Here is a 25,638-nt window from a genome sequence, read left to right on the forward strand (position 1 = left end):
CTGGTTATCAACCCTTCAGCCAGTGGGAACAGCTTCTCCTTACTTATTCAATCAGAATCTTTAATGCTTTTTAATGATTCTGTTAACTCTCCCCTTAACATTCTCTGCTTGAAGGAGAACAATTGCAATATCTCTGGCCTCTCCACGTAACTGCCATCCCTCATCCCTTATAAATTATGAATGATAAAATATGTGAATTTAACTTTGTTTCACATGAAAACTCCAGTTTCTCACTGGTAGTCATTTCATATCTCTTCTGAGGTTTTAGTTAAAAGAGGGATACTGTACTTGACAATAGAATGTGTAGGTTGAACTTTATTAACTTCTGACTCCATGGACTAGATTTTATGCTGGGTGGACGGGAGCTGGCCACTGACCTAAAAGTGGGTGGCGAACCTGCTTCCGCCTAGCCTGGGGATCTGTCCCGCATTTTACGGGTCCCCAGGCTTTAATTGTTCCGAGGTGAGACTTCCACTAGCTTGAGGGAGGAGGTCCCACCTCTTTGAGCTGCCAGCCAATCGTCGAGCCGGCAGCTCTTAGTCCTAGCAGCGTCACCGGGAGTGGTGGCCACTGCTGGGACTGCAGCCCAGCCGAGGACGTGGAGCCAGGAGTGCAGGTAAGTTTGGGTTGCCTCGCCCTGGGTAATCGGTCAGGTCCCAACGAGGCAAGTGTGGTCGTTTGGGGGAAGGTGGGGGCGTCTTGGGTCTAGGGGGCGGTTGGCGAAGAAGGGGCGGCCCTCAATCGGGCACCCTGCCCGTTTGTCAGGGCCCACCTCGGGGCGCTAAGAGGCCGCTAACTTTCACTGGGCGGCCTTTCCTGACTCCAGGATGCCCGCTTGCCATGGGTAAAATCCCTATGGATGTGGGCAAAGGCCCTTAAGTGGCTGTTAATTGGAAAATTAAGGGCCTTGGTTGACCTGGGGTGGATGGCCCGTTTTTCACCCCTCCCCCCACCCTACATAAAGTCCCCCCCACCCTACATCTGGCTCACTGGGGTGGCGTAAAATTCCTGCCATAGTTCCTTCTACTCATGTCACTGATGTCCCATTATTCCCTTTTATTGTAACTGTTTGGTTTAACAGTTCTTCAGCTCTACTAACCATGCAGTTTTTTCCTTTGTGCAGGTTTAATGCTCTATTCCCTAAGCTCTGGAATACCCTCCATACACATCTCTGCTTCTCCACCTCACTTTCCTCATTTAAGACACTCCTGAAAATCTACCTCTTTGACCAAGCTTTTGGTCATCTGACCTAATATCGCCTTTTGTGGTTCAGTATCATACTTTGTTTTAGAAGCCCCAGTTAAAGGTACTATATCAATATGTTGCTGTTTATTTATTTATTTAGAGATACAGCGCTGAAACAGGCCCTTCAGCCCACCGAGTCTGTGCCGACCAAGAACCACCCATTTATACTAACAAATCCCAGTTCCCCAGCAATCTTAACAAAGTTGGAGAACCTTTGTTCTAGGGAATGGACAATTTTTAAAATTAATTATCAGGATGTGTGCATTTCTGGCAGGGCTAGCGCTTATTTTTCATCTCTTGGTGCCCTGAGATTTCATTTCTTGGTTCCCTGAAAAGGTGGTGGTGGGCTTTCTTCTTGAACCACTGCAGTATAGCAGTTTAATACTGTGTGAGTGCCTTGTTAGGCTACTTCAGAGACCAGTTAAGAGTCAACCACAAACTTCAATTTGCATTCAGATGGTCATCCAGATTTTACCCTTGGCTGCAGGTCGAGTTGCTGGTTTTGGCAAAGTCAGAGATCCTATCCCCAAAGAAACACATTTTTCATGTCTAATATTCTTTGTTGAGGTCTAGGTCCTGGCATATCTGCTGCACTGTGCCTGCATTGCATAATGACAAGTTCTAAAAATCAAGTCTTGTACTTTCAAATCTCCCAGGCCATTTTCTCTCTACCTCTTAATGAGTGTTTGCTGCAGAAAGTGGGGAAGGAGTGCCCAGCTCCAGTGGGAGTGGAGGCTAGAAAATTCAGGTCAGGGCGAGAAGGCAAAAATGATCCCTTGCTACTGAAATGTTCCCATTGTTTACACTGCTGTCCTGCAAGAAACCATTGGTGGTTCCAAGCCTTGACCTTCTCCCTTCCTCCTACCATCAGCAACTATGGATAACTACACCCCAATCCCACAATAATAAACTTAACTGGGGGCTGTTCCCTGGGAAATGTGGGTTAGATTGAAAATCAGTTTAATGTTAATTGTGGAGATGCTACTAGAATAGAATGGAGTCATACCTAGCACAAAGGAAGATGGTTGTGGTTGTTGAAGGCCAATCATCTCAGCCGCAGGACATCGCTGCAGGGGTTCCTCAGGGTAGTGTCCTAAGCCCAACCATCTTCAGCTGCTTCATCAATGAACTTTCCTCCAAAATAAGGTCAGAAATGGGAATGTTTCTTGATGATTGCAGTGTTCAGTACCATTCACAACTTCACAGATACTGAAACAGTCCATACCCACATGCAGCAATACCTGGATAGCAGTCAGGCTTGGGCTGATAAACGGCAAGTAACATTCACTCCCCACAAGTGCCAGACAATGACCATCTCTAATAAGAGAGAATCTAACTATCTCCCCTTGACATTCAATGACATTGCCATTGCTGAATCCCCCACCATCAACATCCTGGGAGTTACATTGACCATAAAATTAACTGGACCAGCCAGATAAATACTATGGTTACAAAAGCAGATCAGAGGCTGGGAATTCTGCGGCAAGTAATTTATCTCCTGACTCACTAAAGTCTGTCCACCATCTACAAGGCACAAGTCAGGAGTGTGATAGCATACTTTCCACTTGTCTGAATGAGTGCAACTTCAACAATACTCAGGATGCTTGACACCATCCAAGGCAAAGCAGTCTGCTTGATTGGCTTCCTATCCACCACCTTCAACATTCACTCCCTCCACCACCGACACACCTTTGCAAGTGTACCATCTACAAGATGCACTGCAGCGTCTCACCAAGGCTCCTTTGACAGCACCTTCCAAACCCGCAACCTCTACCACATCGAAGAACAAGGGCAGCAGATGCATAGGGATGCTATTGCCTGCTCAAGGGCAATTAGGGATGGGCAATAAATGCTTGCCTTATCAGTGACACTCAGATCCCAGTAGCAAATAAAAAAGGAAGTCATTAGTGACAGTGTGACTGAGCACTTGAACAAATATGAGCTGATCAGAGAGAGCAAGTACGACTTTGTTAAGGGTAAGTAATGGCTGACTAATCTTTCACCCCCTTGCTTATCAAGAATCTATCTGGCTCTGCCTTAAAAATATTCAAAGACTCTGCTTCCACCACCTTTTGAGGAAGAGAGTCCCAAAGACTCACGATCCTCTGAGAGAAAAAATTCTCCTCATCTATGTATTAAATGGGTGACCCCTTATTTTTAAATAGTGACCCCTAGTTATAGATTCTCCCACAAGATGAAACTTCCTTTCCACATCCACCCTGCCAGGACACCTCAGAATCCTATATGTTTCAATCAAATTGCCTCTTACTCTTCTAAACTCCAGCGGATACAAGCCCAGCCTGTCCAACCTTTCCTCATAAGACAACTCGCCCATTCCAGGCATTGGTCTAGTAAACCTTCTCTGAACTGCTTCCAATGCATTCACATCCTTCCTTAAATAAGGAGACCAATACTGTATATAGTGGCTGGAATTTTACGGTGGATGGATGGGAGCTGGACTCGGACGTGAAAGTCGGTGGTGAACCCGCTTCCGCCTAGCCCGGGGATCCATCCCGCATATTACAGGTCTCCGGGCTTTAATTGTCCCAAGGCGGGACTTCCACCTGCTTGAGGGAGGAGGTCCCGCCTCAGTGAGCTGCCAGCCAATTAGCGGGCCGGCAGCTCTTATTCCCAGCAGCGCGACTGGGACTGCAGCCCAGCCGACACCATGGATCGAGGAGGGAAGGTAAGTAGGGGCATGCCTCACCGGGAGGATAGGTCCTTCCTTGGTGAGGTTGGAGTGGTCATTTGGGGGGAGAGGGGTGTCTTGGATCCCGGGGGTGGGTTGGGAGGCGATGGCGGCCCTCAATTGGGCACTCTGTGCCCGACTGCCATGCCCCCACCCCGAAGTGCGGAAAGGCCGGCAGCTATTGCTGGGCAGCCTTTCACGTCCCCAGCGCACCCGCTTGCCACAGGTAAAATGCCCGTGGAAGCGGGCGAGGGCCCTTAAGTGGCCGTTAATTAAGACCTTAAGGGTCTTAATTGGCCTCAGGCGGATGGGCCGTTTCCCACCCCCACCCCGCCTGACCGCCGTAAACTTGTCTGGAGGCGAAAGCGGGGCGGGTAGGCCTCCCGGAACCTGCCACTCAATTTTACACCGCCCCCACGCCACCATCCGTCCTGCTGGGGTGGTGTAAAATTCCGGCCAGTATTCCAGATGTGGTCTCACCAATGCTCTATATAACTGAAGCATAACCTCCCTACTTTTATATTCAAGTCCCCTCGCAATAAACATTAACAATTCTATTAGCTTTCCTAATTACTTGCTGTACCTACATACCAATCTTTTGCAATTCATGCACTAGGACACCCAGACCTCTTTGCATTACAGAGCTCTGCAATTTCTCACCATTTGGATAATATGCTTCTTTTTTATTCTTCCTGCCAAAGTGGACAATTTCACATTTTCCCACAAAATACTCCATTTTGTTTATGTATTTATGTATATTCAGTATTCATCCTGCTCACAAACATTACACTGAAATTTTCTAACATCCTTTGCCAGTCAAGAGCCCAGTCCTGCAAGACAACTAGAAATGCCTGTAGTAGTCAAGCATTGTCTACAGTCCTGACTTCACATGTATCTTAGTATCATCTGCAAACTTGCAGTTTGTTTCGTGTGAGCACCTATATATCTAGAACTGTAGAGAAGTAAAGTGATTTGGAAGTTGAAGTACACAAATTATTAAAAGCCAGTAGACAGGTACCAAAACAATCTTCAAGGCTAATGGAATGTTAGCTGTTAGCGCAAGCATGCGGGAATACAAAAAGAAGGAAATTATGCTTCAGTTTTATCGAGTCTTGGTCAGACCCCCATCTGGAGTATTGTGTTCAGTGTTGGCACCACACCTCAGAATATATTTGCCTTGGGGGTGCAGAGCAGCACAAATTTAACAGAATCAGTTTTGTTTGCAGCATTTTTGTCTCCGAACACACCATTTATCTAAAATAAGAAGGCACAGAGCTGTCAACTTGCAACATGTGGGAGGAAATTCCACACTTAGAGGGTTAAATTATAAGGATAGGTTGCATAAATGTGCTTGTATTCCCTTACATCAAAGAGTGAAGGTTGATCTGAGCGAGGTTTTTAAAATGTTCAAAGGTTTTGATAGGCTAGATATGGCGAAACTATTACATCTGGTGGAGGAATTAAGAACAAAAGAGACATTGAGCTGAGGGTAAAATTCAGTCCGTTATTGTAAAATTTGAGCCAGGCCATTCAGGAATGAAATCAAGAAGCATTTTTTCACACATGTACTTTGAGCCCCAACAGCATCCAGCTCCCACCCTAATTCACGCCACCACCTGACAATCTTGATGTCAGAACCAGCTACAGGCAGGTGACAGTACTAATTAAATGGGATCCGGGAGGCAGGAACAGTGACAAGAGGCTGAGGATAATGAGGAATTGGTGGCAAGGAGACATCAGGTGCATGTGGTAGCACATTTGACAGCACTTGGGAAGGTGTAGGGCCTGGAAGAACACAGTTATGTAAGAGATGGAAATATGAGGGCCCAATATATTTGTACTTTCTTGCTTGTGTGGTAATGTCAGGTCTCAGCTGTGAAATCTGGTGTGCTTGAGGTGAGGATCTTCATGGGGTTTAGTGGGCTGTGCAGGGGAAAGTTGTTGGAATGATCTGTTAATTGAATGGATAAGTTTATTTGTGTGTTCATGATTTTCATTCTGAATTGTAGATACTTTTATGCATTGAATATGTTAGAAATGTTTAGGGTATATGGTAGAATGGGTGAGGAACTGTCATGACAGCCATATTTCACAAAAACGTTTCTTTGAATATAAATTGTAATTTTTGTGAGTGAAATAATAAAAAATAATGCAGCAGTAATGGTTCTAGAATTTGATTGCTCCCTTGTTATATGCTGGTAAGAACTGCTTACTTGCTAAACAAAAGAACATACATTTTTATTGTGCCTCATCGAGTTCTCAGGATATTCCAAAGTGCTCAACAGCCAGTAAATTGCTTTTGAAGTGTAATCACTGTAATGCAGGAAAACTTGCAGTCAGTGTGCACACAGCATGAAACGAATGATCAATCAATCTTTGTTTTGGTGATTTAATTGGCTGTAGGAATCCAATTAGGTGAAGGGACCAAATCTAGAGATTGATTGGTCAAAGCTGTGATAGGTGTTTGGTTGAATGAAGTTTGTTGAAGATTTTTCCACTAGTGTGAGAAATACTTGCTTGAGTGCTAAAGTTGAGACTTGGCAAATAAAAGAATATCTGAATTCACCCCAGGAAATCTCATGCTATTCAAAATAATAATATAACTAGGGAGAGATAAAAATGAATCAAGTATTTCTATGTGCACCTTTGCATGGCAAGCTTTTATGATCTGAGAGTCATGATGGCAACAGAACAAAGATGCAGCTAAAAATGGGAATTGATAAAACATTAATTGACTGGAGTAAAAGAACAGGGTTCAGAGGTTAGGCTCTCCTCCATCCTCTATTGAATCATTTTTTTTTTTAGCTGAAATTAGGGCTCAATTCACCAGTACTGATATTAGTCACTTCCAACAGCCAATCCTGCCAGACTGGTAAATTGCTTAGTACTGAGATTTATGGGTCAGTACCCTTATAATTATTTAATGATTCAGGCGCAGATGTGAGCACGTGTCAGGACAATATTCATGATAAGGGCAGAAAATTGTATATAAGTGGAATTTAATGGGATTCGGATAATAGTACAGGTTAAAGAAGTGACTGGACTAGCAACTCAGAGTTCAACTCCACCAGGGCAAGTTGCAAAATTGAATTCAATAAATATGGTCATTTGCAGGCTAGTTCTGGAAGATTATCACGAAAACTGCCAGATTGTTGTAAAAATCCAAATTCAGTATTAACAGTCCAATGGGAAAGGATCTGTGCAACAAACTGAATGACTGAATAGAGGAACAGCCTGTTGTTTACCAAAACTGGGGAATTTGTACAGTAGAATATTGGTTGTACTAAAATGCTTGTAAACTGCAGAAAGATAGTTAAACAGATGGCTGCAGTATTAATCTTCTGCTCACCAGTGTGTTAATACAATGGCACCTTGAGAAATATTAAATCAGTCAGCCACTAATGTGTGTAATTGGTTCCAAGCAGTGAATTACTGCAGTCAAAGACAAAAGCTATGAAATAGGAATATGGTGGGAAGCTATAACTGTAGCAAGTGACAAACATGCTGTTTGCCTTATAATATATCAGAGTGAAATCTTGCCTTTTCCAATTTTAGTTGAAAACTTGTTAAGCTAAAATATGATGGGATATAGGTGGCAAAGGGTCTCATTCTCTGCCGTTATGACTCTATGACTCTATAACACAATAACACTGATGGACTCATTCAAATTATTCCATACTTTTCAGAAATGGATCGATGAAGATTAGAGAAAACTAACATATGCTTGTTAAGATTCTGTTAAAGTGGTTAATGAGGAACTAGTCCAGTAGTCTGCAGCCATACAGTCAAATCATAGAGTATTTCATTGAGTTTTACAAAGGGGAAGATTTCAAAGTATCAGCACAGGCTAGGAGCAGCAGTTAAAATACCATCCCCCACCCCTTTAAACTTCTTTTAAAATTATTATCCTTTTTTGTAAATCCCTCCAAGGTTTCATCCCTCGCTGCCTCTGTAACCTCCTCCAGCTCGAAGATCTCTGTGCTCCTCTGATTCTGGCCTCTTGTATGTCCCTGATTTTCATTGCTCTACCACTAGCAGCCATGCCACCAGCTGCAAGACTCTAAGCTCTAAAATTCCCTTTGCAAACCTCTCCACCTCTCTCTCCTCCTTTAAGACACTCCTTAAAACTTACCTCTTTGACCAAGGTTTTGTAGTAATATATCCCTATGTGGCTGGGTGTCAAAATGTGTTTACTTTGTAGCACCTTGGGATTTTAACTACATTAAAGGTGCTATAGAAATGCAAGTTGTTGCTGTTGCTGCAGCTTTTTAAATCCATGCAGTAGGATCAGATTTCCTGTCTCACAAAAACAGCAAGCTTCCAATGACTGGCATAAGACATGTTGCATATACATAGAGTCATAGAGTCGTACAGCATAGAAACAGGCCCTTCAGCCCACCGCGTCCATGCCGACCATAATGCCTATCTATACTAATCCCACCTGCATGCATTAATTCCATATCCCTCTATGCCTTGCTCATTCAAGTACCTGTCCAGATGCCTCTTAAATGTTGCTACTGTTCCTGCCTCCACCACCTCGTCAGGCAGCTCATTCCAGATACCCACTATTCTTTGTGTGAAAAATTTACCCCTTTGATCCCCTTTAAACCTCCTCCCTCTCACCTTAGATCTATGCCCTCTAGTTTTAGTCATCCCTACCATGTGAAACAGACTCTGGCTATCTACCCTATCTATGCCTCTCATAATTTTATATACCTCTATAATGTCTCCTCTTACCCTCCTTCGCTCCAGGGAAGACAGACCCAGCCTATCCAATCTCTCTTTATAACTCAAGTCATCCAAACCAGACAACATCCTTGTGAATCTTTTCTGCATTCTCTCTAGCTTAATCACATCTTTCCTGTTGTGCGGCGACCAGAACTGCACACAGTACTCCAAATGCAGCCTAACCAACGTTATGTACAATTGTAACATGACGTCCCAACTCTTGTACTCAATGCCTCAGCCGATGAAGGCAAGCATGCCATATGCCTTCTTCACCACCCTGTCTACCTGTGTTGCCACTTTCAGGGAACTATGTACTTGCACCCCAAGGTCTCTCTGCTCAACAACACCCCCCAGGGCCCTGCCATTCACTGTATATGTCCTGCCCTGGTTTAACTTTCCAAAATGCATCACTTCACACTTGTCTGCATTAAATTCCATTTGCCAGTTCCTTGTCCACTTTCCCAGTTGATCTATATCCTGTTGCAACCTTAGACAACCTTCTTCACTGTCCACTATACCACCAATTTTGGTGTCATCTGCAAACTTACTAATCATGCCCGTTACATTCACATCCAAGTCATTAATATACATGACAAACAACAGAGGGCCCAGCACCGATCCCTGCGGCACACCACTGGTCACCGGCCTCCAATCTGAAAAACAACCCTCCACTACCACCCTCTGCCTCCTATCACCAAGCCAATTTTGTATCCAATTTACTAGCTCACCCTGGATCCCATGTGTTCGAACCTTATGGACCAGCCTACCATGCGGGATCTTGTCAAAGGCCTTGCTAAAGTCCATGTAGACAACGTCCATTGCCCTGCCCTCGTCAATCCTCTTGGTCACCTCCTCGAAAAACTCAATTAAATTCGTGAGACATGATTTCCCACGTACAAAGCCATGCTGACTATCCCTAATCAGACCATGCCTTTCCAGATAAATCCCGTCTCTCAGAATCCCTTCCAATAACTTTCCCACCACTGATGTAAGGCTCACCAGCCTGTAGTTCCCTGGCTTATCCCTGCTGCCCTTTTTAAATAAAGGCACAACATTAGCTATCCTCCAATCTTCCGGTATCTCACCCGTGGCTAACAATGATACACAAATCTCTGCCAGGGCCCCAGCAATCTCCTCCCTTGCTTCCCATAGCATCCTAGGATACACCTGGTCAGGCCCTGGGGATTTATCCACCTTAATGCACTTCAAAACCTCCAACACCTCCTCCTTTGTAATGTTGATATGCTCCAGGATATCGCTGTTCCCTCCCTTGAACTCACTAGCTTCTATGACCTTCTCCACAGTAAATACGGACAAGAAATATTCATTTAAGACCTCGCCCATTTCCCGTGGCTCCGTACATAGATTACCACACTGATCCTTAAAGGGATCTACTCTCTCCCTAGCTACCCTTTTACTCTTAATATACTTGTAGAATCTTTTAGGATTCTCCTTTATCTTATCTGCCAGGGAAATCTCACAGCCCCTTTTCACCCTCCTAATTTCCTTCTTAAGTGTAGTCCTACATCCCCTAAATATGAACATACCAATTCGGAGCAGGAGTAGGCCACTCGGCCCGTCAGACCTGCTCTGACATTCAATAGGATTATGGCTGATCTGATTGTAACCTCAAATCCACATTCCCGCCTACCCCCAATAACCTTTCACCCCCTTGCTTATCAAGAATCTTTGTACCCCTGCCTTAAAAATATTCAAAGACTCTGCTTCCACTGCCTTTTTAGGAAGAGAGTTCCAAAGATTCATGACCCTCTGAGAGAAAAACAATTCTCCTCATCTCTGTCTTAAATGGGGGACCCCTTATTTTTAAAGAGTGGCCCCTAGTTCTAGATTCTCCCATAACAGGAAACATCCTTTCCACATTCACCCTGTCAAGACCCCTCAGAATCTTAAATGTTTCAATCAAGTCACCTCGTACTCTTCTAAACTCCAACAGATACAAGCCGAGCCTATCCAACCTTTCTTCATAACCTGCCCATTCCAGGTATTATTCGAGTAAACCTTCTCTGAACTGCTTCCAATGCATCTACATTCTTCCTTAAATAAGGAGACCAATACTGTACACAATACTCCAGATGTGGTCTCACCAATGCCCTGTATAACTGCAGCATAACCTCCCTGCTTTTGCATTCAATTCCTCTCACAATAAACGATAACATTCTATTAGCTTTCCTAATTACTTGCTGTACTTGCATACTAATCTTTTGCAATTCATGCACTAGGACACCCAGATCCCTCTGCATCTCAGAGCTCTGCAGTCTCTCACCATTTAGATAATATGCTTCTTTTTTATTCTTCCTGCCAAAATGGACAATCTCACATTTGCCCACATTATACTCCATTTGCCACATCTTTGCTCACTCACTTAACCAATCTATATCCCTTTGTAGCTTCCTTTTGTTCTCTTTATAACTTACCTTCCAACCTATCTTTGTATCATCTGCAAACTTAGCAACCATACCTTTGGTCCCTTCATCCAAGTCATTTACATAAATTGTAAAAAGTTGAGACCCCAGCACTGATCCCTGTGGCACACCACTCATTACATCTTGACAACCAGAAAATGACTCATTTATGCCTCCTCTCTGTTTCCTGTTCAATTGTCAATCCTCTATCCATGCCAAAATGTTACCCCGACACCATGAGCTTTTATTTCACATAACCTTTGATGTGGCACCTTATCAAATGCCTTCTGGAAATAAAATTAGACCAGACCCCCGGAGATTAGTCAAGCGCAGTGGTGCACAACCTGGATGGGCACAAAACCAATTGCACTTGGTTCCCAGTTGAGCCCTAACCTCGGTGGATAATCTATACTATTGTGCTAAAAAATATTTTAATAAATAGGGAAGATTTAGAAGAGCATGTGATAGAATTAAAAATTAGAATCAGAGGGGCACAGAGTGGAATTATATTTTTCCAAATAATGTTAGGAAAGGGAAGGAAATTTTCATTGGAGAAAGAATATTGAGTGGAATCAAGATCCATATCTTTGCAATTTCGATACGCATGAATGACATGGATCAAAGTGAACTATTTAGAAGTTACGTTCAGGATCGGTAAATCTCAGGTGGGAGATTGTTAGGAAACATTCCTTAAGTAATACCACTGGGAACAGATTCCAATGAAGTGTAATTATTGCTGAGTCAATAAAACTCCATTGAAAGGAACTGGATGAATATAAGGTTTGGGATGGGTTTTAAGTTTCAAGTTTGACTTCTAAGTGGAGAGCAAAGGTTCCAATCCTGGGAACATAAGCTGCAGAATGTAGGTGATCAGTGTTCAAAAAGATGGAAGTTTTTGTGGTTTGGTCAATAGATGAGATATTGTGTTACAGACTGGCAATGAGTGAGGTACTGTGACTCAGGCTGCAGTAGGTAAGATATTGTGATACAGACTGGTAGTGAGTGAGTTATTATGATACAGACTGGCAGTGGGTGAGTTACTCTGATATAGATGGGCAGTTGGTGAGGTATCTTGATACAGACTGACTACGGGGGAGGAATCATGATACAGACTGACTGTAGGGAGGTATCTTGATACAGGATGGCAGTGGCTGAGGTAGCATGATATCGACTGACATTGGGTAAGGTATCGTGATACAGACTGGCAGTTAGTGAGGTACTGTGATACAGGCTGGCAGTGGGGGAGGTATCTTGGTACAGACTGACAGTGGTGTTGTTTTAACTGAGCCATTTCAAGTCTACCAAAAATTGGCAAATTCAGTGCAACATGGACAAATTCAATCAGAATAATAAAAAGAATGGCTAGGGAATTGGGGTGGGTGGTCAGTAAAAATGGGTGTGAGGCTAACCAGCTAGCCTTCCATATTGATCTGGGGTGCCAAGGACACAAGCCCAAAGCCGACAGGGTCCTGCCTTAAATATGCAGATCAAGTCCTGATGACATCGAGTCCTGACTGCAATCTTAACCCCAGCCTGCATAGGGAGAACGGTGGGGATAGGGGCAGGTCTGGGGTGGCCTAGTGGCTTCTTCGCCTGAGCAAACCTGTTAGGAAGTTGACTCAGGACCAGATGAGGTCCAGAAAACTTTTTTTTTTATTTTGTGTGGTTTTCCAGGTGGAGCAAGAATGTATCAATTTTCAGTTCTGGTGCTGGTGAGGAAAGCAGGGTAGAATCTGTTTGGCAAGCATCAGAAGCAAATGTTTAACAAAAAAACCCAGTGCACAAAGCTGTTTGCATGTGTCTCTTGCCCTTCGTTTGTTGAACGGATAATCAGAAAAGATAATAGTCTTTTAAGCGACACTCTGTGTGTTTTAAAATAGGAAATGGTATAAAAGAAGATTTTAATGCCAGTGTTATTAAAAAAAAGGAAATAGCAATCAATCACATAAAATAAAGGAAGTGCTGTGAATTAAAGATTTAGTGATTGTGATTTATTATTACAGGGATTCCTACAAGAGCTGTGCTAATAGCAATAAGTGTGATCTTTGCAGCAAGTGCCTGTTTTTGCTATGTTTTGAGGTGGTAAGTAGAAATAAATTCAGATTTATAGAACTAGTGACAATCTGAAGTATGACACAATTATTCTGTTAACTTGTTTGAACATTCCTTCCTTTCAAAAAATTCCTCTTGAAATTAAGGCTCATTGGACCGATTTGCAGTCCTGTGCAGTGCCTGTAAAGCAGCCTCTTCATCTGCAGTACTCCACCAGAGGAACAATTTTCTGAATGAACTCCTGGAGCATGGCTGGGTCTAGTGACATCACATAATGGGAAATTCCCCTGAGTTCCAAGGGATTTTTATCCATTGTAATTTGGAAGTGGGAAAAATCAGAGTCCAATATTTCCCAATATGTATAAAATGAGTCCTTAAACCTAAGAACACAGAGTATGTCTCAGCTCTTTGGCATGATGTGCTGATGCAGTGAGGGCACTGACCAGCTTCAGAAGTCAATGATGAAATAAAGAATTGAATCCTAGTTCCTGAGCTGCCAATAGGAAGCAGCATTTGGAGGGAGCGTATGTCTGGAAATTGCAGATTGTGCAGCCCATGACTTTACATTTTTGAATTTAATGAGTTGAAAATCACACACTGTGAAGCTGTGAATTCCCATCAGGCTCTCCCTGTGAACACCATCCCTTGTTGGCAGTGCAGGAGTCTGGAATAAACCCTTAAAGCTACTGAAAATGTTGACAACCTTTGAACTACAACCACTAATGTGCTCCAAATCCTAAAGCAGGCCAGTGTAGGCTGAAAGAGAAGGATCATAACAGGTGCTGCTTACTTCAGATTGTGCTTTCTGCAGGTGTGCAGGGCTGTTTCACAAGCACTGACCTTCAATATGTTGCATCTGCTAGTTTAAATATAACTGTTTATGATAACTGTTCAAACATGTGTATGTTATACATGTGGAAGAACAAATTGTTGACATTCAATCAACACACACATTCTACCAGAAGTTCAGAGAGGTGACATTTCAGGGTCAGTTTTCTGAATGGCCACATGGTTTCTCACCTGCTTGGAGGGCAGATCAGGAACCCACACACTCAAGTAGTTCGTGATTCTCAAGGGCAATTAGGGATGGGCAATAAATGCTGACATATCCAGTGACGCCAACATCCCATGAATGAATTTTTAAAAAAATGATTATTTGGTCATGTTAATTGACAGAATGTGGGCTGCACATGCCTGATTTCCCTATGAGGACATTTTCTGACTTTGCTGTCCCACCAGAAATGAATGTTGGAAATTCAAATAGGTAGCTTGCATTATATTCACAATGTTTGGACTAGTGGTGAGTTCACCTCAATATGTGCTCCAAGGGGGCGTGGCTCCACATTGGGTCTCTGCAGTTGGAAAGCTTACTCTCTAAGGTATAAAGTTATATAACTAAACCAGAGTATTCTATGCAACACAACAGGAGCTCACACTATATTAATGACAAGCTGCAGCAACAAAAAGTTGTGAAATTCTCATCGCACAGTTAATTTTAACCTGCTGCAGTGGCAGAGCGAGTGGGGGTTTATGGTGTGGGACATGAGCCCACCCTAATCATTTTGAGGTTGGCCAACATGACTTTGGAAGATCACCTTCATTTCATTCCCAGAAATGTCTGCCACTTGTCTTCGGCCTCCAGGTTCAGCCTTTTTCCCCCTTCTGATAAGTCAGACAGTTTGACCCCACCCAAGTCAGCTAAACCTAACTTAGCCATTGACCCTTTCAACTCATATATGCAAAGGTACATTTGTACAAAATTTTTGCAGAAGGTGATAAATCTACACAGACCAGGCTAGGCCAGGCTGGATATAGAATCATAGAATGGTTACAGCATGGAAGGACTCATTTGGCCTGTCATATCCGTGCTGGCTCTCTGCAAGAACAATTCGCCTAGTCCCACCCACCTGCACTTTCCCCGTAGGCCTGCAAAGGTTTTCTCTTCAGACAATTATCCAATTCCCTTGTGAAAGTCACAATTGAATCTGCTACCACCACACTCTCAGGCAGTGCATTCGAGATCCTAACCACTTGCTGCGGAAAAAGGTTTTGCCTGTCGCCATTGCTTCCACCAATGGGAACAGTTTCTCCCAATCTACCCTGTCCAGACCCCTCATGACTTTGAACATCTCTATCAAATCTCCTCTCAACCTTTTCTTCTCTAAGGAGAGCAGCCACAGCTTTGCCAATCTATCCACATAACTGCAGTCTCTTATCCCCGGAACCATTCTCATAATTCTTTTCTGCACCCTCTCTAATGCCTTCATATCTTTCCGAAAGCGTGGTGCCCAGAATGGGAGACAATACTCCCGTTGATGCTGAATCAGTGTTTTATAAAGATTCACCATAACTTCCTTACTTTTGTACTCTATGTCTTTATTTATAAAGCCCAGGATCCCATATGCCTTTTAACCACTTTCTCAATCAGCCCTACCACCTTCAACAATTTGTGCCCATATACCCCCAGGTCCCTCTGCTCCTGCAGCCAATTAGAACTGTATTTTTTTTTATATTGCCTTTCCTCATTCTTGCTACTGAAATGTATCACTTCACACTTATCTGCATTAAATTTCATCTGCCACGTGTCCACCCATTCCACTAACCTGTCTGTGTCCTCTTGAAGTCTATCACTATCCTCCTTACCATTCACAATACTTCCAAGTTTTGTGTTATCTGCAAAATTGAGCCCTCCACACCCAAGTCTAGGTCATTAATATAAATCAAGAAAAGCAGTGGTCCAATTACTGACACCCAATATATACCTTCCTCCAGTCCAAAAAACAACCGTTCACCACTACGCTCTGTTTCCTGTCACTCAGCCAATTTGGTATCCATGCTGCTACAGTCCCTTTTATTCTATGGGCTTCAACTTTACTGGCAAGCCTGTTATGTGGCACATTATCAAATGCCTTTTGGAAGTCCGTGTACACCAGATCAACTGCATTGCCCTCATCAACCCTCTCTGTTAACCTCATTGAAAAACTCAATCAAATTAGTTGATGTGATTTGCCTTTAACAAGTCCATGCTGGTTTTCTTTAATTAATCCAAATTTTTGCAAATGACTGTTAATTTTGACCTGGATTATTGTTTCTAAAAGTTTTCCCACCACTGAGGTTAAACTGACTGGCCTGTAGTTATTGGGGTTATCCTTGCACCCTTTTTTCAACATTTGCAATTTTCCAGTCCTCTGGCACCAGCCCTGTATCCAAGGAGGATTGGAAGATTATGGCCAGTGCCTCTGCAATTTCCACCCTTACCTCCTTCTGTATCATTGGAAGAATCTGGTTCATTCTTGCTAACATATCAACTTGAAGTACAGCCAGCCTTTCTAATACTACCTCTTCAATTTTTAGCCTATCCAGTGTCTCAACTACCTTCTGTTTCACTGCAACATTGGCAGCATCTTCTTTCTTGACTTTGTAAAGTCAGGTGCAAATTAATCATTGAGTATCTCAGCCATGCCCTCTGCTTCCATGCATAAATTCCCTTTTAGTTCCCTAATTGGCCCTACTCCTTTTACCACCCTTTTACTATTAACTGCCTATAGAAGACTTTTGAATTCCCCTTTAAGTTGGCTGCCAGTCTCTTCTCTTTGCTGCTCTTATTTCTTTTTTCACTTCACCTGTGAATTTTCTATATTCAGCCTGGTTCTCACTTGTATTATCAATCTGACATCTGTCAGATGCACCCTTTTTCTTCATCATATTCACTATCACTTTTGTCAACTAGGTAACTCTTACTTTGCTTTTGTTTTATTCGTTTGTGGGATGTGGACATTGCTGGCTAGGCCAGCATTTATTGTCCATCCCTAATTGTCCTTGAACTCAGTGGTTTGACTGGCCATTTCAGAGAGCATTTACGAATCAACCACATTGCTGTGGGTCTGGAGTCACATGTAGACCAGACCAGGTAAGGACTGCAGATTTCCTTTAAAGGACATTAGTGAACCAGACAGGTTTTTACAGCAATCAACAATGGTTTCATGGTCACTATTTTATAAATTCAAATTGAATTCAAATTTCACCTTCTGCTTTGGTGGGTTTGAACCCATGTCCCCAGACCACGAGCTGGGCCTCTGGATTACTAGTCCAGTGACATTACCACTATGCCAAGGCCTCCTACCTTTCTTCCTCGTGGGAATGTAGCTCGACTGTAGCCGAACTATCTCCCCTTTAAAGGCAGCCCATTGTTCCGTTACATTTTTGCCCACCAATCTTTGATTCCAGTTTCCCTGGGCCAGATCCACACTCACTCCATTGAAATTGGCCCTAGCTCAATCAATTATTTTTACTCTGGATTGCTCCTTGTTCTTTTCCATAACCTAAAGCTGAGGATGCTATGGTCACTGTCCCCTACTGACATTTGATCCACTTGTCCCATCTCAATTCCCAGAAGCAGATCCAACAATACCTCCTTCCTTGTTGTTCTGCAAACATACTGATGTAGAAAATTCCCTTGAACACACTTGAGCAACTCTTCCCTCTCTCTGCCCTTTACACTATTACTATCACAGTCTATATTAGGGTAATTAAAGTCCTCCATTATAACTACCCTATAATTTTTGTACCTCTCTGTAATTTCTTTGCAAATTTGTTCCTCTATATCATTCCCACTAGTTGGTGGCCTATAGAATACACCCTATTATTACCTCTATTATTTCTTAGCTCCAACCAAATAGTTTCTGTCCTTGACCCCTCTAGGACATCTCTCTCTCCAGCACTGTAACATTATCCTTAATAAATACTCCTCCTCTTTTCTTGAACATCTTGTATCCAGAAATGTTTAGTACCCAATCCTACCCAAGTCTCCATTATTGCCATAACATTGTACTCCCATGTGGCTACCTGTACCTGCAGCTCACCAACATTATTTACCACAACCCGTGCGTTCATGTACCTGCGCAGTAAATCCAGTTTAGGCCTTAGTTCTGATGAAGGGTCACTGAACTGAAACATTAACTCTGCTTCTCTCTCTCTCCACAGATGCTGCCAGACCTGCTGAGTATTTCCAGCATTTCTTGTTTTCATTTCAGATTTCCAGCATCTGCAGTATTTTGCTTTTATCCAATTTAGGCCTTCTTGCATTTCCTCTTACTTTGACTCCACTGACATAGGAACTTGGTAAATAGGAGCAGGAGTAGGCCATTCAACCCCCTGAACCTGCTCCGCCATTCAACTAGTTTATGGCTGAGCATCTACCTCAATGCTATTTTCCTGTAATATCCCCATACCCCTTGATATCATTATTTATTTTTATTTATTTATTTAGAGATACAGCACTGAAACAGGCCCTTCGGCCCACCGAGTCTGTGCCGACCAACAACCACCCATTTATACTAATCCTACATTAACCCCATATTCCCTACCACATCCCCACCATTCTCCTACCACCTACCTACACTAGGGGCAATTTACAATGGCCAATTTACCTATCAACTGGCAAGTCTTTGGCTGTGGGAGGAAACCGGAGCACCCAGCGGAAACCCACGTGGTCATAGGGAGAACTTACAAACTCTGCACAGGCTGTACCCAGGTCGCTGGAGCTGTGAGGCTGCAGTGCTAACCACAGCGCCACTGTGCCGCCCCTATTGATCTCTGTCTTGAATATACTCAATGACTAAGCCTCCACAGCCCTCTGGGGTAGAGAATTCCAAAGATTCACCACCCTGTACGTGAAAAAGATTCCTCCTCATCTCAGTCCTAAATGGCCTATCTCTTATTCTGAGACTGTGTCCCCTGGTTCTAGACAACCCATCCCCCCCCCCCCAGCCAGTAGAAACATCCTTCCTGCATCTATCCTGTAAGAATTTTGTGTGCTTCAATGAGATCACTTCTCATTCTTCTAAACTCTAGAGAATATAGGCCCAGTCGCCTCAATCTCTCCTGATAGGACAATCCCGCCATCCTACAGATCGGTCTGGTGAACCTCCATTACACACCCTCTATAGCAAGTATATCTTTCTTTAGGTAAGGAGACAAAAACTGTAAACAACACCAGGTGCAGTCTCATCAAGGCACTGTACAAATGCAGCAAAACTTCTTTTGCGGCTCTCTGTACAGCTATACCCCCACTCTATCCTATTTTGTCTCTGCCTGTATATCCTTAAGCTGCAAGGTGACCACATCCAGGAACTTGTTACCCTCGTAACTCTCACACTCGTAGATGCATCACAGTGATGCCAGCTGCTGCTCAAGCTCTAAAATCCAGAGCTCGCGCTCATCCAGCTGATGACACTTCCTGCAAATGTAGTTGTTCAGGACATGAGAAGCATAGACATCTTACGGTCCAGAATGAAGCTATTCATCCCATCGAGTTCATGCTGTCTCTCCACGGAGCTATGCAGTCAGTCCCACTCCTCAGCTCGATCCCTGTAGCCCTGCAAATCTATTTCTCTCAGGTGGTCATCCAATTTCCTCTTGAAGTCATTGATCGTCTCTGTTTACACTACCCTTGTGGTCAGCGAGTTCCAGGTCATTACCTTCCATAGGGGAGATGAGGAAACATTATTTCACCTGGAGAGTGGTAGGAATTGACTGCCTGAAAAGGGTAGTTGAGGCAGAAACCCTCAACTCATTCAAAAGGAGTCTGGATAGCCACCTCAAGTGCTGTATTCTGTAGGGCTACAGACCGAATGCTGGAAGGTGGGATTAGAATGGGTGGATCGTTTTTTGGCTGGCACAGACATGATACGCCAAGTGGCCTCTTTCTGTGCCATAAACTTTCTATGATGCCACTTACTGCATAAAAAGTGCTTCCTCATATTCCCCCCACATCTTTTGCCCAAAACTTTAAATCTGTATCCCTTGATCCGAGTACTATTTGATAATTGGAACAGTTTTCTTGTCTAACTTATCTAAGCCTATCATAATCTTGTACACTTCTTTGAAATCTCCCCTCAATCTCCTTTGTTCTAAAGAGGACAAACACAGGTTTTCCAACCTAACCTTTTAACTAAACTCCTTCATCGCTGGAAGGATTCTGGTAAATCTCCTCTGCACCCTCTCAAGGACCCTTACATCCTTCCTAAAGTGTGATGACCAGAACTGGAAGCAATACTCCAGTTGGGTCCCAACCAGAGCTTTACAAAGGTTCAGGATAACTTCCCTGCTTTTGTACTCAATACCTTTATTTATGAAGCCCAAGATCCCATATGCTTTGCTAAACACTCTCTCAATTTGTCCTTCCACCTTCAAAGATCAATACACATGCACCCCCAGGTCCCTCTGTTCCTGCACATTCTTGAGAACTGTGCCATTAAGTATATTTTGCCTCTCCCTATCCCATCTGCCAAAATACATCACCTCACATTTGTCTGTATTAAATTCCATCTGCCACCTCTCTGCGCATTTTGCGAGCCTATCTACATCCTGTTGCAGGTGGTTCATATCATCCTTATTGTTTGCCACTGCTCCAAGTTTGGTGTCATCAGCATATTTTAAGATTATATCTTTATTCCAAGATCCAAGTAATTTTTATATAGCAAAAAAAGCAGTGGTCCCAGCACTGACCATTGGGGAATATTACTGTCTACCATCCTCCAGTCTGAAAAACAACCATTTACTACAACTCGCTGTCTTCTGTCCTTAAGCCAATTTTTTTTATCCAATTGGACACTGACCCTTCTATTCCATGAGCCACAATTTTGTTAACCAGCCTTTTATGTGCTACCTTATCAAATGCTTTCATAAAACCATGTAAACAACATCCACTGCATCAATCTTCTCTATTACTTCATCAAAAAATTCAGTTAGATTAGTTAAGCATGATCTGCCTTTTACAAATCCATGCTAGCTATTCTTAATTCACTCGATACGCTCCACTTGTCCATTGATATTTTCCCTGATTATTTTTTCTAAAACCTTACCCATCACTGATGTTAAACTAACAGGATTGCAGTTGCTAGGACTGTCCTTACACCCTTTCCTGAATAAGGGTGTCACATGTGCCATTCTCCAATCCTTGGCACCTCCCCCGTATCCAAGGAAGATTATCCTCGCTTCCTTCAGCAACCTGGGATACAGGCCAATCAGACCAGGTGACTTATCTACCATAAGCATAGCTAACCTTTTCAGTACCTTCCTCCTCTCAATTTTTATCCTATCCATTGCCCCTACTCTCTCTGCTTCTACTGATATAATATCAGCCTCCATTTCCTTTATGAACACTGATACAAAGTTCTTTTTCTTCTTCTTTGGCCTCCTTATCTCGAGAGACAATGGGTAAGCGCCTGGAGGTGGTCAGTGGAGCAGCGCCTGGAGTGGCTATAAAGGCCAATTCTAGAGTGACAGGCTCTTCCACAGGTGCTGCAGAAAAAATTGTTTGTCGGGGCTGTTACACAGTTGGCTCTCTCCTTGCGCTTTTGTCTTTTTTCCTGCCAACTGCTAAGTCTCTTCGACTCGCCACACTTTAGCCCCACCTTTATGGCTGCCGCCAGCGCTGGCGAACGCTGGCAACTGACTCCCACGACTTGTGATCAATGTCACAGGACTTCATGTCGCGTTTGCAGACGTCTTTAAAGCAGAGACATGGACGGCCGGTGGGTCTGATACCAGTGGCGAGCTCGCTGTACAATGTGTCTTTGGGGATCCTGCCATCTTCCATGTGGCTCACATGGCCAAGCCATCTCAAGCGCCGCTGACTCAGTAGTGTGTATAAGCTGGGGATGTTGGCTGCCTCGTGGACTTCTGTGTTGGAGATACGGTCCTGCCACCTGATGCCAAGTATTCTCCGGAGGCAGCGAAGATGGAATGAATTGAGACGTCGCTCTTGGCTGACATACGTTGTCCAGGCCTCGCTGCCATAGAGCAAGGTACTGAGGACACAGGCTTGATACACTCGGACTTTTGTGTTCCGTGTCAGTGCGCCATTTTCCCACACTCTCTTGGCCAGTCTGGACATAGCAGTGGAAGCCTTTCCCATGCGCTTGTTGATTTCTGCATCTAGAGACAGGTTACTGGTGATAGTTGAGCCTAGGTAGGTGAACTCTTGAACCACTTCCAGAGCGTGGACGCCAATATTGATGGATGGAGCATTTCTGACGTCCTGCCCCATGATGTTCGTTTTCTTGAGGCTGATGGTTAGGCCAAATTCATTGCAGGCAGCCGCAAACCTGTCAATGAGACTCTGCAGGCACTCTTCAGTGTGAGATGTTAAAGCAGCAACGTCAGCAAAGAGGAGTTCCCTGATGAGGACTTTCCGTACTTTGGACTTCACTCTTAGATGGGCAAGGTTAAACAACCTGCCCCCTGATCTTGTGTGGAGGAAAATTCCTTCTTCAGAAGACTTGAACACATGTGAGAGCAGCAGGGAGAAGAAAATCCCAAAAAGTGTGGGTGCGAGAACACAGCCCTGTTTCACGCCACTCAGGATAGGAAAGGGGTCTGATGAGGTGCCGCTATGTTGAATTGTGCCTTTCATATTGTCATGGAATGAGGTGATGATACTTAGTAGTGGACAAGCCCCTGGGAAGGACAGCGTTACCCCTGCCTGTGGACATCCAATCTTTTCTAGTAGTCTGAAGAGACCACGTCTGCTGACGAGGTCAAAGGCTTTGGTGAGATCAATGAAAGCAATGTAGAGGGGCATCTGTTGTTCGCGGCATTTCTCCTGTATCTGACAAAGGCAGAACAGCATGTCAACGGTCGATGTCTCTGCACGAAAACCACACTGTGCCTCAGGGTAGACGCACTCGGCCAGCTTCTGGAGCCTGTTTAGAGCGACTCGAGCAAAGACTTTCCCCACTATGCTGAGCAGGGAGATTCCACGGTAGATGTTGCAGTCACCGCGGTCACCTTTGTTTTTATAGAGGGTGATGATATTGGCATCGCGCATGTCCTGAGGTACTGCTCCCTCGTCCCAGCACAGGCATAGCAGTTCATGTAGTGTTGAGAGTATAGCAGACTTGGCACTCTTGATTATTTCAGGGGTAATGCTGTCCTTCCCAGGGGCTTTTCCGCTGGCGAGAGAATCAATGGCATCACTGGGAAGGACAGCATTACCCCGATACAAAGTACTCATAAGGATATTAGCTTTGCCCTCCACCTATACCATCAGATTAATCATCGCTGAAATGCACTAATGAAGCCAGTTTGAGTCAACTCCTCTCTGTATACAGTTTAGCAAATTAATTTGAATCACATCATTATTTCCATTTCATATATTGCACATCATTAGTTCCTGACAGGCCAATTACAGAAGAAACTACTGCTGAGCTTGGTAACAGTGCACATTCCGCAGACATTTTAAGAATTCAAACTGCAGGGATTGAGCTTCATGGACCGGTGTGAAATAAATTAAAATGCGGAACTCAGCTGACACTGCAGGATTTTCCATCATGCCTGAATTCCTGATGTGCACTCATTGGGGAGAAGGCGGGTTAAGAGGCGAGGAACCTTGCCACCTTCCCGCCTCCGTCGAAATTAAGTGCAGGCCTGTGAATGGCCTTGCTGCCATGCTGCCAATTGAGGTCCTTAAGTGGGCAGTGAATGCCCAATTCAGGGCCTCATCCCACTGTTGCTGCAATTAGCCCAGCAGCGAGCAGGCCTGTTGCTGTATGGGGAGCATGGCAAGAAAAACCATGTGGGTTGCTTGCCGGCTGCGGGAGGTGAGGGGGGGAGTGGGGGTGGGACTTTTTAAAAGGAATGTAGTGCCTGAACGAAGGACCCGCCATCGGGATGGGGGAGGCCCGCTGAGAGCCACCCCCTGCCCTTGCTGCTCATCCCACTACGCACCCCTCCCGCCATGACCTACCTGTGGCCTGGGCCCACTACCGGACCTGGGCCTCAGCTGGGTGCTCCACTGGCAGCAGCCACCACCTCCGCCATGGCGCTACTCAGTTAAAGATCCACTGGCCTTCAACCATCTCATTCTCTTTGTGCTTCATTACCGAGCAGAGAGATTCCAGTTAAATCAAACTGGCCAGCTTGGGAACTACTTGTGATAACAACTGTACTGATGTACTTCCAGTTAGTTGAGGGAAGAAGACTAACTTATAGATAGGGCAAGATGGGGAACAAAAAGAGGAGAGATAGGATAGGATAGGAGAGAGGGATAGAGGGGATGTAAAAGGGGTGGGGGAGTTGCATTACTGGTTAAGGAGAATATCACAGCTGTACTGCGGGAGGACACCTCAGAGGGGTCATGCAGTGAGGTAATATGGGTGGAGCTCAGGAATAGGAAGGGTGCAGTCACGATGTTGGGGGTTTTCTATAGGCCTCCCAACAGCCAGCGGGAGGAAGAGGAGCAGATATGTCGACAGATTTTGGAAAGATGTAAAGGTAACAGGGTTGTAGTGGTGGGTGATTTTCACTTCCCCTATATTGACTGGGACTCACTTAGTGCTAGGGGCTTGGATGGGGCAGAATTTGTAAGGAGCATCCAGGAGGGCTTCTTGAAACAATATGTAGATAGTCCAACTAGGGATGGGGCCGTACTGTTTTAGTTTTAGTTTTAGAGATACAGCACTGAAACAGGCCCTTCGGCCCACCGAGTCTGTGCCGACCATCAACCACCCATTTATACTAATCCTACACTAATCCCATATTCCTACCACATCCCCACCTGTCCCTATATTTCCCTACCACCTACCTATACTAGTGGCAATTTATAATGGCCAATTAACCTATCAACCAGCAAGTCTTTTGGCATGTGGGAGGAAACCGGAGCACCCGGAGGAAACCCACGCAGACACAAGGAGAACTTGCAAACTCCACACAGGCAGTACCCAGAATTGAACCCGGGTCGTTGGAGCTGTGAGGCTGCGGTGCTAACCACTGCACCACTGTGCCGCCCCGGACCTGGTATTGGGGAATGAGCCTGGCCAGGTGGTCGAAGTTTCAGTAGGGGAGCATTTCGGGAACTGTGACCATAATTCCGTAAGTTCTAAGGTACTTGTGGATAAGGATAAGAGTAGTCCTCGGGTGAAGGTGCAAAATTGGGGGAAGGCTAATTATAACAATATTAGGCAGGAACTGAAGAATTTAGATTGGGGGCGGCTGTTTGAGGGTAAATCAACATCTGACATGTGGGAGTCTTTCAAACATCAGTTGATTAGAATCCAGGACCAGCATGTTCCTGTGAGGAAGAAGGATAAGTTTGGCAAGTTTCGGGAACTTTGGATAACGAGGGATATTGTGAGCCTAGTCAAAAAGAAAAAGGAAGCATTCGCAAGGGCTGGAAGGCTGGGAACAGACGAAGCCCTTGAGGAATATAAAGACAGTAGGAAGGAACTTAAGCAAGGAGTCAGGAGGGCTAAAAGGGGTCATGAAAAGACCTTGGCAAACAGGATTAAGGAGAATCCCAAGGCTTTTTATACATATATAAAGAGCAAGAGGGTAACCAGGGAAACGGTTGGCCCACTCAAGGACGGAGGAGAGAATCTATGTGTGGAGCCAGAGGAAATGGGCAAGGTACTAAATGAGTACTTTGCATCAGTATTCACCAAAGAGAAGGACTTGGTGGATGATGAGCCTCGGAAAGGGAGTGTAGATAGTCTCAGTCAT

At 44.3% G+C, this 25,638-nt stretch overlaps 1 protein-coding gene across 2 annotated transcripts in view; it reads left to right on the forward strand.

Moving 5' to 3' along the window:
* LOC137371010 (uncharacterized) overlaps positions 1 to 25,638 on the forward strand; it is a 100,191-nt gene that overhangs the window by 60,205 nt on the left and 14,348 nt on the right. Inside the window, exon 6 of one of the 2 annotated variants that reach the window (XM_068032908.1) lies at positions 13,089 to 13,167. The exons of the other annotated variant lie outside the window; for it this stretch is intronic. Within the exon in view, the coding sequence (XP_067889009.1) occupies positions 13,089 to 13,167 (79 nt within the window). The remainder of the gene's footprint in view (positions 1 to 13,088; positions 13,168 to 25,638) is intronic. 2 annotated transcript variants of the gene reach the window in all.

The sequence above is a fragment of the Heterodontus francisci genome, chromosome 6 (genome assembly GCF_036365525.1).
Source record: "Heterodontus francisci isolate sHetFra1 chromosome 6, sHetFra1.hap1, whole genome shotgun sequence".
Classification (NCBI taxonomy): domain Eukaryota; kingdom Metazoa; phylum Chordata; class Chondrichthyes; order Heterodontiformes; family Heterodontidae; genus Heterodontus; species Heterodontus francisci.